This window comes from Haliotis asinina, chromosome 2 (genome assembly GCF_037392515.1).
Source record: "Haliotis asinina isolate JCU_RB_2024 chromosome 2, JCU_Hal_asi_v2, whole genome shotgun sequence".
NCBI classification, from domain to species: Eukaryota; Metazoa; Mollusca; class Gastropoda; order Lepetellida; family Haliotidae; genus Haliotis; species Haliotis asinina.
The window spans coordinates 9,068,679-9,083,145 of NC_090281.1; the positions used below are offsets into that span (position 1 = coordinate 9,068,679).

The following is a 14,467-nucleotide window of genomic DNA, read 5'->3' on the forward strand; positions in this document are numbered from 1 at the left end:
CTGTCGTTTCATTGGGCAAGCTGATGACATCTCTATGTTCAGTGGTTAAAGCATCTGGGGTCAGGCGAACACTCGGTTTTAATTAAATATTATTTTAAGTATGTAAAGTCATTCTTTGTACCACCACCCACATGTATAGTGAAGTGGCTCACTCAGAAATTCTTGTGACTTGTTAGATAAGTAACGCATTCATGTTATGGTACCTCGGTGAACATATTTTACGCACACACATTTGCGTGTGCGCACACATACACACGCATGTGTGAATGGTGAAAATGGACTGAAATGTTTAGAATATTTAGCTCTAAGAATATCACATTTTACTAAATTACTGAGCGATGACATCAGCACATATTTAGTCACGAAGGTTTTTAACAGAGGACGGGAGCCGGAAGCTCATATGCCCTTGAATATGTTAAAGCCCGTGTGCAAACAAGTGACAAGTTTCCTTGGTATTAGGCGATTTTTTTTCTCCGAGTGGGATTTAGGAGTTGGTGTGACGAACGAAGGAGATCCAACTTCTGTATCATGATACTCGTGACGAACTGGTACAGATGCGGCAACACAGTATCCTCCCATTGCACAGATAGGCAGTTCACATACGCCTTAAACCAACAACATTCAATGAACATATTAGCAAGTACCTGTTACCCACACATTATAATGGAATAGTCTAAATAAAAACACAGGAAGGAAATTGAAGCTATATTATTTACTTTGAAAGATTGCCGATGAGACATTATTTTGGTTTTTGATTGATGCAATATAGAAACAGTTGATTTTTAAAATAAACACTTCGGTTTAACCTTCTCGAGTTGGCATCGACGTATTGAAACATTGTCAAAATGATTGAAGTATTTCGGAAATTAAATAGAACAGCACCAGCTTTTCTTCGGGATTACGCCCACCTGTGGTAGGCAACCGGACAAGCTATGAGTTGAGGACCTCTAATACATTTGACGAAATTTGTACAAGACTGAGGTTCTCAACATCATCTTTTGTCCATCAGCGGTTAAAATATGGAATAATATTCCCTTAGTTATTAGGAATTGCGACCCTGTTGCATCATATATATCTTATATCCTTACAACCAGGTGAAAGGGAAAACGTGCACTTCCATTCATATGGAATTAGGAATTTAAATGTTTTAAACACAAGATTAGAACGTAACGTAATTATGATTTACTTAGTAGAATATATATATATATATATATATATATATATATATATGTGTGTGTGTGTGTGTGTGTGTGTGTGTGTGTGTGTGTGTGTGTGTGTGTGTGTGTGTTTGTGTGTGTGTGTTTGTGTGTGTGTGTGTGTGATTAGAACAATGGCTGGTATGAACCTTATTGTAGGTTGAAATGGAGGTCTCTCATTTACTGAAAATCACTTAACTTCTGTTGTCCATATCGTATTATGTCCTATCCTGATACTTTTGTATACAATTGTTATTGTTGTACTGGGTTTTTTGTAGAGTTTAACATCATCAAAAACTGATTATAAGGGTTCACATTTTTTTTGCTTTATCCACGAATATTTTTCAGTGTCAAATAGTCTGAATGCATTGGCAAATATGTACCTTCAACAAATATCCACCATTTTGTTGAAAGTACTTTGCGAAAACCTGACTTCGAGGCAAGCTATCTTCAGTCGCTCCGGTGTATTTGTTAGCCGCATAAACCACACACACGCTGCCAATCTGGGTGACAAGAGTTCTCGCCCTTGACACGTGCTATCCAAATAAGCTCTCACTGTGTAGATTTCACAAACACAATGACGTCACGGCAATGCGTGCACTCGCACAATTCAGATGGGGAACCCTTTTCGCTCGTGTGGTAAATAACAGTGAATATCTCGGGATCAGGGCCACGGATTTTCACGAAATTTTACAGTTAGCTTGGCAATAGTTGTCCGCCCCCACCGAGTTACTTTCCTGGCTATGCTGATGCCCCGGGGGGCCAGGCGAAGTGACCACACCCAGCAGAGCACGGAACTCTACATTTGCGCTGACCCATATTCAACCGGCTACGAATGTGGAATAGCAAAAGGCGCTTGAATCGGCCTTTTCACCAATGATCGTTTGTATTAGCACGGGAATAACGGATGTACAGCGAGGATAAGACAGGTTGCGGCACGAGAAGAGTGTATGAGACATCCGGTCATTTCTCCTTCTCTCTATCGGATAGACAGAGGACGGGAGCCTGATGCCTCGCCTGTCCATCGTCTCTGACGAGCAGCGACACCGGCCGAAAACGAAGGATATATTTTTTCAAACCAGTCGACATGAGAAAACATAGAACCAATTCAAGATGTAAATTCGTGTCGACTTTCTGTCTTTTCATGCCATCTTGTGAGTATAATGTGTTCAAATGTCTGGAAGACAGGCATCAGTCGTACTGGAATAGTGTTGCGTGTGGTTCTCCTCGTCTCGCTGGTAGTGGTGTTCAACGCAGGAGTGGGAGCCCTACCCCTCTCTGACTTTTACCCCTTCAATAAAAGTGCTGGGGACAGTCTCACAGATGACAGTGACGATGGGGGGTCAGGATCTATCGAAATCGGAGTCCCCTTTCCTTTCTTCAACCGTAGTCACGATAAGATATTTGTAAGTACAAACTTATGTTCGTAACTTTTTGACTTTTTGATTTTTCAGGACATGTCTATATTCTACATATGTCTTTGTAAAGAAAGGTGATCGTGGTACCTATTTTGTTTTATGCCGCATCCTGTGTCTTCCAGTGATCAATATTTGTTCATTAAAACAACATGAAGAACTGCACCGTAAATCTTAATATATTGTACCGTACTTTCATTTGTTATATAATCTTATATAATCTTCATTATGGACGTTCGAATAGACCATATACGTCAGGTGTCAGGTACATGTTTTTATGTCAAGGGTGATAATAATGGGTCTCACTAAAATGAAGAAAGATTTCGTGCAAGCTACGTTCACTGTCAGATAAAATGCAGCAGGAAGTAGACCTTTTACTGTATGCTGACTTAGTGAAAAACGTGCAGCATAACAATAGGATAAAACTATGTTGCTGATATTTTAAATTTCAAATACGTTACCTTACTTATAGTAAGCTTTATATTATGAGTGGTTGTTGATGAATTTTTAATATTCCCTTTTAGTGTGAATAGTTTTTATTGCTTCATCATTCAATATATTTAGAGACAATATACCGTTATATCTGGTAAAAGAGTACACTCCTGTGATGAAACATGGTCTGCCATTTCACAGTATTTAGATGAACGTCCTCTGCAAAACCTGCTAAATTTGTATTATATTCGTTAATTCGTGTCAAATCACCACGATATTTTATCATAGTTCACTGAGATACAGCTAAAGTAATCAATGAAATATATCATTACATTATCATTTAGTTTCATTGGACGTAAACGAACGTGACATCCAAACCTGCCATTAAATAGCATAGGGCTGATTTAACCTATGTATGATTACTCCCCTTGAGCTATCAGTGCAGATCGATAGGAAATCAATAGGTTTTAACTTTGACAGTCTCCACCCTTCATTCAAAGCTGTTCCGACGTCGCAGTGATGCTCCGGGCGACGGACGGCTTCTACACGTGAATGATCTGTACACACCCACTCAGCTTTAAATAGATGGCTCCGCGAACTTGTTACGTGTATAAGGATTAACATGAGATTAACAGCGGCAATGGAAGCTTAAGAGGTGTAGATCAAGTGATATCGGTTACGGACTTCACACTGGTATATTGTACTCAGAGATATATGCTATATATATGTGAAGATTAGAAGGTCATAGTGAATCGTCCACGTATCAAACGTAATATGGTATATATTAACACAGGAGAAAATATGCTACAATGATATTAATCCATATACACCAAGGTATTTTATACAAGTCCGCCGACATCGTTTCATATGCTTAGACTTTTAACCAATCAGAATTCTATAAATTTATCTCAAGGGTAATAATATTGTATATAATCATCTACTATGCTTATACCACCCAAGATCTTGTATATATGATCTAACAGGTACCTATACTACACAGAGTATTGTATATATAATCTAATAGCCTTTTGTACCACACACACCATTGTACGTATAATCTTATAGGTCCATGTACCACACATCATATTGTATATATAATGTAAGAGGTCCATATGCCACAGGAACGTATTCAAGTTGATGAATACATGCACATACAAAACAAATGAGTAAAACTATACACACCATAAACTATGGTACAGTATATAATCAAACATGTCCATATACCACAGGAGATGATACATGTGGATGAATAAATCCATATACTACACCAAATACGACACACATGATCAAAAGTCCATGTCCCACTTGAAATATACGTATGAGCGAACACGAGTTTCTGTTGATTCCGTATCCAGTGTCAGGGGCGGTCCTTGCTGTTATGTTCATCTTCAGAGATAATGGTGCTGTATGCAATGGTAATCTGTTGTCCGATGAACACAGGCCATATAATGTCCAACCGTTATGAACTGAACCTTTTTCGAACCTTATTTTGTAATCTTAACACAGGAGAAAAATGTTTTGAAAACGAGAGTTGGCGATATTGACTTTATGGGTCACATTTAATGAACACGTTGAGGCGTATTTTGTTTGTGTTTCATAAACCATATTGATTGAATCGTGAGTGGGAGGATCTGTTTAAACATACATGGTTAGGGCAACGAGTTACGTCAAAGATGAAATAGAATTTCGAAACAATGGACCTCGAGACATGAGGACCGTGTTTCCTTCCTGCTTGGTTGTAACATGTCTTGATAGAGGTGTGCTGGGAATTTTGAAAATACACCAGAAATTAGGTACTTTCAGATATCAAAGGAATAAATGAGGCTGGTGGGTAGTATAAATGTTAAGGCGTTATCTTTTAACATCAAAGGTCCGGGTTCGATTCTCCCAGTGCACATGACGTATGGAATACAGTCTTGTGCTACGTTCGCTTTATTGCTGGAATATGTGTATATGGGTATAACTACACTGTCAGACCTTCTGAATGTCATGTTGATATGGTGAGTGGTGTCTGGCTCTTAGAGTGGCTAGGGGAGTGGAGAGGGTTGTGAAGTGGAAGTGAACTTGTTGTTGGACATCGCGGCGCCTGTGTGGTGATTCACCGCCAGGAACACTCCTCTAAGGTCACCTATTTTCGTGGTACATGTAATAGCTTTAAATGTTGTATTTTAACCTATTGTATTTGACTTGGCATATTTTGAATTTACTTGTCAGGGATCTTTGTAATATCGGCCAGCAGTGACCCCAACCATTCTGTAAAGGTATCAGTCATCAGATGTGAATTGTAAATGGTTTTTGTGTAAGTCGGTAACCTTTCCGGACCCTTATTGCAAAATATGGGCTCCTATGTACGTTAGCGACAGTAATATTAACGGATAGACCGAAGAATGTCTCTTTAACATTAATTAACATATGTATTATGTCAAATATATGTATATCTGTCAAATATTGAACTACTACTACTACTACTACTACGACTACGACTATGATTATTAGAACATACACCGCACATATCCACGCTGCTGCTGCTACTACTACTACTACTACTACTACTACTACTACTACTACTAATACTACGTTTTCAATAGTGGGAGGGGGGGGGGGGCGTGCAAAGGTTTTTTATTATTGTTTGTGCTAGTTTCTGTTAGGTGACGACGACGACGATGATGATGATGATGACGATGATGATGACACGTGGTATTACTGACCATCCCATATGACACATGGTGGTGTCACAATACCAGTGCTTATTGTGACATGACATATTGTCCGGTTACATTTAGTGTTGCCGGTGTATAAGTGACTTTATTCCCCTGGTCATATGTAATATTGGCAAGCTCCATACACCATCACCTTGTCGTATCCCCCCCCCCCTACTCCAACTCCCGCAACTCGTTTTTCCGCTCGTCCATGTATACAGAGCATCTGTATTATCTCTTTGATATGAATATCCATATACTTCTGATATGACTGCCGTATAACGAGGCGGAGAGTTAGCTACACCAGAGAAACATTGTAATATCCATAAGATTGAATGACAAAGGGGGTGACAAGTCTTGTATGACAAGGGGGATGACAAGTCTTGTAGGACCAGACTTTTCAATCGTATGTTCCTGTATGTCTGACAGTTTTGCAGCAGCTGGTGTTCACTGTTCACAATGTATGAGGTACAGTCGAGCATACAACTTCCATTATGATTTTAAAGAGCGTCACGCGACCCGTGGTCAAACGTTGTTTACTACAGCAAAGGATGTATGAAAACACGTAGAGTGTACGAAACATCGGTGACCAAATTAATTCCATATCTGACCGGACCATATACCCTCATGTTTAATGAAGTGAATATTTACTTGGCTCTGTGTGTGTTTGTGATCGGTGCCATCATGTGGGCAGCATATGCTCACCTCTTGGCGAACACCTTGTTTGATGACTGATTGATGGTTATTCATAAACACATAAAAGTATTTGGCACTATACAAAGACTCTTTGAACATTGAAATGTTTTCTCTCTTCTTCTTGCCACGATGAAAGCACACCACTGGGTCATACTGTTACTGAATTTAGACAAACTGGACAGACAATGTATATTTTTGTGAAAGTCTTCATAAGACCGACTTGACTCGTCATCTGGCTTGGCGGGCACGTCTCGGGAAGATTATAATATAATATAAACTATCTTTAACCCCGAGGATACAGCATGTTTAATTGCAGCCCCTTCTTCAAACTGAATAATAGTTATCACGGCAGTTTTAGCACAGTCTACCTGTCAGCTGGTAACTCCATCTTAAAGGCGCAGTGTCATCACAGAAGGTGGGTTAATTCTGTTTGAATGTGCTATATGACGGCTGTATTTGTGGTGCAGTTTTATGACCGGGGAACTATTGCTGTATCAGCTCATGCATATTGTTTGCTAGGTAAACCTTACTAAATCAGATGTTTTGCTCTAGTCATATTCTCTAGATATTAAAAGATTGGAGAGAGACGTAAATCCTTTATGGATTTCCAGATTTAAATGATGTTCAATAAATCTTTATCTTTGTTGACATTAGGTTTGTAAATACAATCGAGACTCATAGAAAATCAATACTAACGGGAGCGGAGTCCAGAGTAGTATTCATACTCATTCATATCACGAGCAAGTGTTTAAGGATCATTGAATGGCTTTAGCGTATCCTGCACGCCAGTCACAAACACACGCAAAACTAAGTCAAGTGTTCGTCTTGACCAACCATATGATAGAAGTCAAAATGGGGAATTGCATTAGACAACAGGTGTCTTAAGCTTGAAAGTACCCTTCACATACACCGAAACTTTCTGAAAGTCCAGTTAAGGCTCTGGTTATTGCAATCCTAGCCGGCAGTTGTTAATGGAATCTTCAAAAGTAACGGCATATTCTTAAGTAGAATAATTCGGGTGAAAATGACATGTGTCTCTCAGTATTATATATGTTCAACAGCACATCTTACACGAAGAATGAACAGTGTACAATGGACATTCATTTAGACCTATGTCACAAGCTGTTTATGATGTGTCACAATAGGCACGGAATGCAAGTGTTTATTCAGAAGCCAAGTGATGGAGAACAGTGTTCTTGACACCTGACGGTGATGCGTCCAAGTCCTGCTTTAATGTCCCCGCAAATCACCTCTCGGTGTGAAATATGAATATCGCATACTCAGCATATTCCCAGTTGTCGGCCCGAGTGGCTTAAATTCCTCCACGGCGTGTGGAACAGTTAACGGCTGCTATATCACCTTGAATTTTATGAGACTTAAGCTGATGCAGTTGGTGTGTAGTCATACGGGAACCTTCTAGCCTTGGATATGGTAGCCGTTTTACAATTGAACCTTAAGTGAGCTGCATAAGTGTACTGTAGGACACAGATTGACACTACTTCGTACAATATACTGGGGTACTGGAGACCCAACAGCGTGTCAGCAATATACAGGTGTACATACTTTAACATCAAGTAGATCAGTACACAGGTGTACTGTAGGACGGGGATGAACACTACATAATGCACTAGAATACTGTAGGACACATTCTAACACAGTAAAGCAATATGTAGTTTACTGGACATCACAATTAAACACCAGGTATATTAGTACACAGGAGTGCTGTACCACATTTACCAACACTGTGAAGGGCAATATACTGTGAGTGAGTATGGTTTTACGCCGCTTTTAGCAATATGCCAATATCACGGCAGGGGACACCACAGATGGGCTTCACACATTGTACCCATGTGGGGAATCGAACCTGGACAATAGACGTGACGAGCCAGCACCTTAACCACAGGGTACTCCACTGCTCCCAGGGCAATATACATGTTTACTGCACTTCAGATTTTAACACCAGGTAAGGCAGCATGCTGTGCTGCAACATAGACGTATACTGGAGCACACAGTGTACTGCAACCACACGATACTAACAACAACGGGGTATATAGACAGTCGGAATATCAACCAAAATGCCGTATGAATTCCTGTTGGTACAGTCGTACAACTAGACTGGAAGTTGTCATTCATGTCCAACCAGATGCGTATTCTGATGTCTGCCTTCAAACCAACAGCTTGAAATATTAAGGAATTTCTAAACGGGTTATTTTTATCGATTGCGGTCAGATTTGTATCTCAGTTTAACTGTTACAATTTGTAACACTACACACATCCTTCCGTTAGCTGTTGAGCGTTTTGGTTTCCTTTGCCGCGACTGTAACGTCCAGAGTAGGTCGTTAAGACTTTCATGAATAAATCTGATACCACCGGACACATCCGCAGGTTGAGGGCTCTGTGGTGGGATGTGAGATACTTTGTTTATCTTTCATGTTACGTGATGTTATTATCATAACCGGCTTACAGAATCTGCATTCCAGGCTCATTATCACAAGATGATGTCAGAGGTTGCTCGTGATAATCGTGTATAAATATGTGACTGTCATGCCTTTTATCGTAAGCAACACTCCCTTTAATACGCTAGGTTTATTGGACGTTATGTTTTACACCTGTAATTTACCATTATGAGCATTTTAGATAAACTATGTATCTTGGGGATGATAATTATCACTCATGGCGGTCAAGACAGGCCCCTTTATCCAATGTGGATTTTAAAAAGGGATTCGTGTTGTCAGTTACCCGAAGGTCTTCAATCACTGGGTTGTTGGGATATGATCCGTTGTAAACATCTTGGTGGAACTTGCCTGTTGCCAACTACGGGTGTTCAACAAAATTTATCTTACACAAGTGAATTGTAACGCAGATCTTGGGAATTCAAAACAGCAGGCCCTATCGAATATTATATTGATCCTTATTAGTGCCTCATGATTTTGCTTTTTTACTTTTTTCCATAAAAATCCATTGATACGTTTATTTGAGTTTTGAAACATGCGTGACATACTCGTATGTTCTGGGCCATCTCTTATAATGTGCCAGATCCTGGCTGATGTCTATAGGAAGGGTCCACGTGTCATGTACGAGGGAAGTCAATAAGTTCATAGAAGTGGGTGCTGATATATCCTTGGTGATGTTGTCATTGGTGTCATTATTGAGTTGATTCATCTGTGACTCTGTATACAGATACCCAACCTTCCTCGAGCATTTACTTGAGAGTTAGAGCCTTTAAAAGACGATTACCCTGCACAAATCATGGAAACCTCCAAAACTGAGTTTCGTGCAGTTATCAAGTTTCTCACTAAAGAAGGTGTGAATGCAACCGAAATCCACAAACGCATGATCAATGTGTATGGCGAGGAAGCCCCTCAATATTCCACTGTGGCAAAATGGTCAGCTGAGTTTAAGCGAGGTCGCAGCTCCTTGGAAGATGACCCACGGTCAGGAAGACCTTCTGAAGCCATTACAGAAGATACAATTGCCCGGATCCAACGCTTAATTATGTCCGATCGGAGAATAAAGGTGGACGAGATAGCTTCAGAGTGTGGCGTTTCACATGGAAGTGTTTGCACAGTGATCCATGAACACCTGCACATGTCCAAGGTATCCGCAAGATGGGTCCCTCGTAACCTAAATGCACATGATCGTCACCAGAGAGTTGAATCCAGTCGTGAGCTGTTGGACATCTACAACGTTGATCCTGATAACTTTCATGCTCGTCTGGTTACTGGGGATGAAACCTGGATTCATCACTGGGATCCCGAAACCAAACAAGAATCCATGCAGTGGAAGCACAAGCATTCTCCTGCACCCAAGAAGTTCAAAACACAACCTTCTGCTGGCAAGATCATGGCAACCGTTTTCTGGGATTCAAAGGGTGTGATTCTCATAGACTATAAACCACCTAAAACTACGATCACAGGGGCTTACTATGCTGACTTGTTGAAAAGATTGAGAGCGGCCATCAAAGAGAAGAGGCGTGGGAAGTTGACAGCTGGAGTCATGCTTCTCCACGACAATGCACCAGTCCACAAGAGCCGTGTTGCACAAGCTTCTCTTCAACAATGTGGCTTCGAACAACTAAACCATCCCCCATACAGGCCAGATCTGGCCCCCAGCGACTACTATCTGTTTCGCAATTTGAAATCTCACTTGCGTGGAACAAGATTTGCCAATGATGATGACCTCAAGGCAACAACAGAGGCGTGGCTGAGGGACCAATCTGAAGACTTCTATTTCAAGGGCATAGACAGTCTCAAAGACAAATGGGCAAAATGCATCGAGGTTCAGGGAGACTATATTGAAAAACAAAACCAATATCACAACCATTGTGTTCTGTTTTATATCGAGTTCTATGAACATATTGACTTCCCCTCGTAGAGTATCCACCACTGTTTAATTTACGGAAAAATTTTAGGATTTCTGAAAGACGTTTCTTTGATGTGCACTTTAGAATTTAGAAACGACACTAGAATGTTAGAATCTATGATGAAACATCACCTTTCACAGAATAAAAGAAGTTACATATCCATAAAAATGTTCTTATTTTTCTGTAAAACACGTAAAAAGATACAAACTGGAGCTAAAATGATTTATTTCATGCCGGGTATATAGACTGGTAAAGGTTGTATATCACTAATATCAGCGTATATCATCTCGGCGATAATAGTGTCATACGAGCTGGGCGTAGCCATATCTTCTCCAATGAACTGTCGTCTCCTATCACGGGTACACCGTAACAATACCTTTATCAGTAAACGTAACAGTGAAACCTCCTATCACAGCATATTTCCCAAATGTTGTACAACATTTCAGATACTCGCAGAAATGTCAAACAAAAATGTTTTTTCAGGCATTTTAACTGGACCGAGTTTGACAGACCAGTTAACCTTGACTGTTCGCACACACGTGTCATAACAATGCTTTCCGTAACGTAGAATCGGCTCAGAACGAGGCTCTGACCTCGCGATTACGTCAGTCTCGAGGTGGAAAAACAATGTTTAAATACCTCCAGGACTGTATGGAGTTTCCTCTTGTGAAACGCCCGGTTTCGTCGTCTGGGCAGGGAGTTTTGTGTACTAACGGATTAGGAAGTCAGATTTGCGGGTTTGGGGAAGATATAAACGTTGATTACTCATTTATAGTCCTATTAGTTATGTCGTATGTTAAATTGTTTTTGTTACTATGTTTGTGTTAATACTGCAGGGCACATATGGGTGTGAATTAGATCATATTTCTGTTGAATATTCGATGGAAAGGCATTTCAAGGTTGATCATATAATGGCCTCACGAATCAGTGTGTATCTTGTTTTACGACGCACTCAGCAATATTCAGTTACATGGCGGCAGTCTGTAACTAATCGAGTCTGGATCAAACAATCCAGTGATCAACAGCATGAGCATTAATCTGCGCAATTCATTTGGGATACGTCAACCTAGTCTGCGAGCCTGACAGCCCGATCCAATATGACAAGCATGGGTTGCTAAAGATCACATCTAACGCGGATCACGGGTTCGGGATTTAGTGAGAAACAAGCTTTTCGCGGAGTTTCGGTTCCTTGTTCCGTGTAGCGGTAGATTTGTCAACCAAAATATCATGCTCGTGCTTTCAAAATATTTGCAGCCGGCAAAAGTAAAACCACGTGGTTACTACCCAAAGTCTATATGGGGTGAACACGTGACATATATTACCTCGATGTATGCACTAAGGCATGTACCAATATACGTGTGTGTGCGCGCGCGCACGTACATGCGTGCATGTGATCACGTCACTTAGAAGTTCATCTTCAAGTGTTGGCGCTCTGACAGTAACACAGTTTAGTTCATTTGTTTTCCTTTCTGATTTTGCTATATTTCTTTCTCCCAGGCCAAATTACTCTCGGAAAACCTTATCAGCTTGTAATCAGTTAAGTTACTGACTGTCTACTATTCATGATGACAGTGACCGTCAACAGATGACCCTCTGTATCTATGGAAAGACGTAGCTGTACGCTGTACACTCGGTGTCTCGCATGACAAAAACCCAAATTCCGTTGTTCCCGATAAGAGAATCAGCTGTCACTCACAGCACACACACGTGTTCTTGACAAGGATTTATTTCACAGCAATTCCGTTTCCTAAATGGTTCACTTTTTGATAGGTATGTGTCCGTTCACGCCTATTTCCGTAGAATCTGATTGGCTGAGAAGTCATGGAGGCAATTGGCTACAAATAGAACACTCATTTTCATAATGTCATCCGTCAGAAGTCGGCCAGCTATTCGAGCTATGAATAATTGTACAGAATAATTTGTGATTTCTTGCATAACGCAGTGAAACACATTGTTTTGGGGTAGACATTAGTGCCTCTTTGTGTACCCCGAGTAGAGATATCTCTTGTCAAGGACCCTGAAATGCAGAGGTACAGTGTGTAGTGTTCCTGGCCGCTTTACTGAGTATCCTGTCTGTTAGTGGTGATGTAGTTCGAGACGGTAGATAGCTCAGTGGTAATAGTGTTTGGCTGTCACGCCGAAGACCCGTTTTCGATTTCCCAACATGGGTGCAAAATGTTAAGCTCATTTCTGGTGTACCCTGCCGTGATATTGCTAGACTATTACTAAAAGCGGCGTAAAACCACACTCACTCATTGTTATATAGTTCCATCTGCAAATCACAATGAGATGAGTGACCAGAAAGATAGCCTAGTGGTTAAAGTTCACTCGCCTGACGGAAAACACGAGTTCTATTCTGGTCATTTAACGGTGTGTAAATTATACTCACTGAGCTAACCAGTGTATATGGTTGAAAATACTTCGAATTTGATAGTTGTGTTCATTCACAAATAGTCCCCTTTGTTCTCTATCATACGGAGTTTCGCTTCAAATTTAAGAGGTTTGAACCCGAACTGTATCCAGGATAAGCGAACGGATGTTAGGAAGTAACCTTCTAGTGAGCTAGTGTCTTCAATACGTCTTCTTAACATCTTGGTGTAAAAATGACAAGGTAGCCATGGGAGAGTGAAAGTGTTTGCTTTTCAATCCCGGCTTTCCAAATTGTGAAAATATGTCACACAACGACGTTGGAAAACTCTTAGAAGATGTATAATAACAATTAGTATAAAGACCAGTACATTTACCACTCACTCACTCACTCACTCACTTCAGTGCCCATCCTTCAATGACGATAATTCATGATCCTTGTCTTGTTTGTTTCTATATATTCTGTCCCTAGAATATATGTCCACTGATTGAATAGTTCATTGATTGACTGACTGTATAAACCACATTAGTAGATCAGAATGCGCGGTACTTAAATATACGCCATAAACAAGTCTGTTACGCGATGAGTGAAATATTGCGATAAAACGTTTTGTTGTAACTCACTCACTCACTCACATGTACCCTCCATTCTTCATATTCCCATACTAGTTTGGTATTCCCTGTTATTCCGGTTCTCAGTCCTAACGGGACTAAGTAGATACATAATCATAGCATACATCTTTTCACACAGAATACTATACTTAACTTCCTGTGACAGAGAATATTTAACGCTCTAATTGACAGTGGACAGTTGACAGTGTTTGTAGAGCTCACGGTCACACGGTAGTCATATGTCCCTGTGAAGAGCCTGGATCTGCCGCTTATCCTTATTTTCAACTTGTTTGTGTACGTATATGCGCATTAAATCGACAGACAGCGTTGTTTATCAGGGCGTGGCGCTAGATACCCATACTGATGTGTAGATAATTAACATGACTGGATATTTCATCGAGTTGGTAAAGCCCGTTAAAATCGACAAACGAGTGATGAATATTCATTGGGGATTATATGTTATTAGATCGAGGGTGTTATAGAGGTATTATGAAGTGCCAGCTGGTTTGACCAAGCTGTAATCTTGTAATGTCAACAAAACTTGTTCTCCGCTTTATACTCCCTGACCTCGTCGTGAAAATGTAATAAGACGTATTTCGAATTTGAAAAGTGGTATATTTATATAGGAGATACTCTCTTGATATATTCAGTTTGAAGCTAAAGCAGTTAAAATTTCCTTCAACGTAT

General features: G+C 40.3%; 1 protein-coding gene across 4 annotated transcripts in view; it reads left to right on the forward strand.

Annotated features, from left to right (window-relative positions):
- The window catches only part of LOC137273206 (protein mesh-like), a 66,160-nt gene that overhangs the window by 209 nt on the left and 51,484 nt on the right, over positions 1–14,467 (forward strand). For 2 of the 4 annotated variants that reach the window (XM_067805706.1, XM_067805707.1), the window contains exon 1: positions 1,787–2,602. The exons of the other annotated variants lie outside the window; for them this stretch is intronic. In XM_067805706.1, coding sequence (XP_067661807.1) covers positions 2,360–2,602 — 243 coding nt within the window. In that variant the 5' untranslated portion in view covers positions 1,787–2,359. Of the gene's footprint in view, positions 1–1,786; positions 2,603–14,467 lie in introns of those variants that run through there. 4 annotated transcript variants of the gene reach the window in all.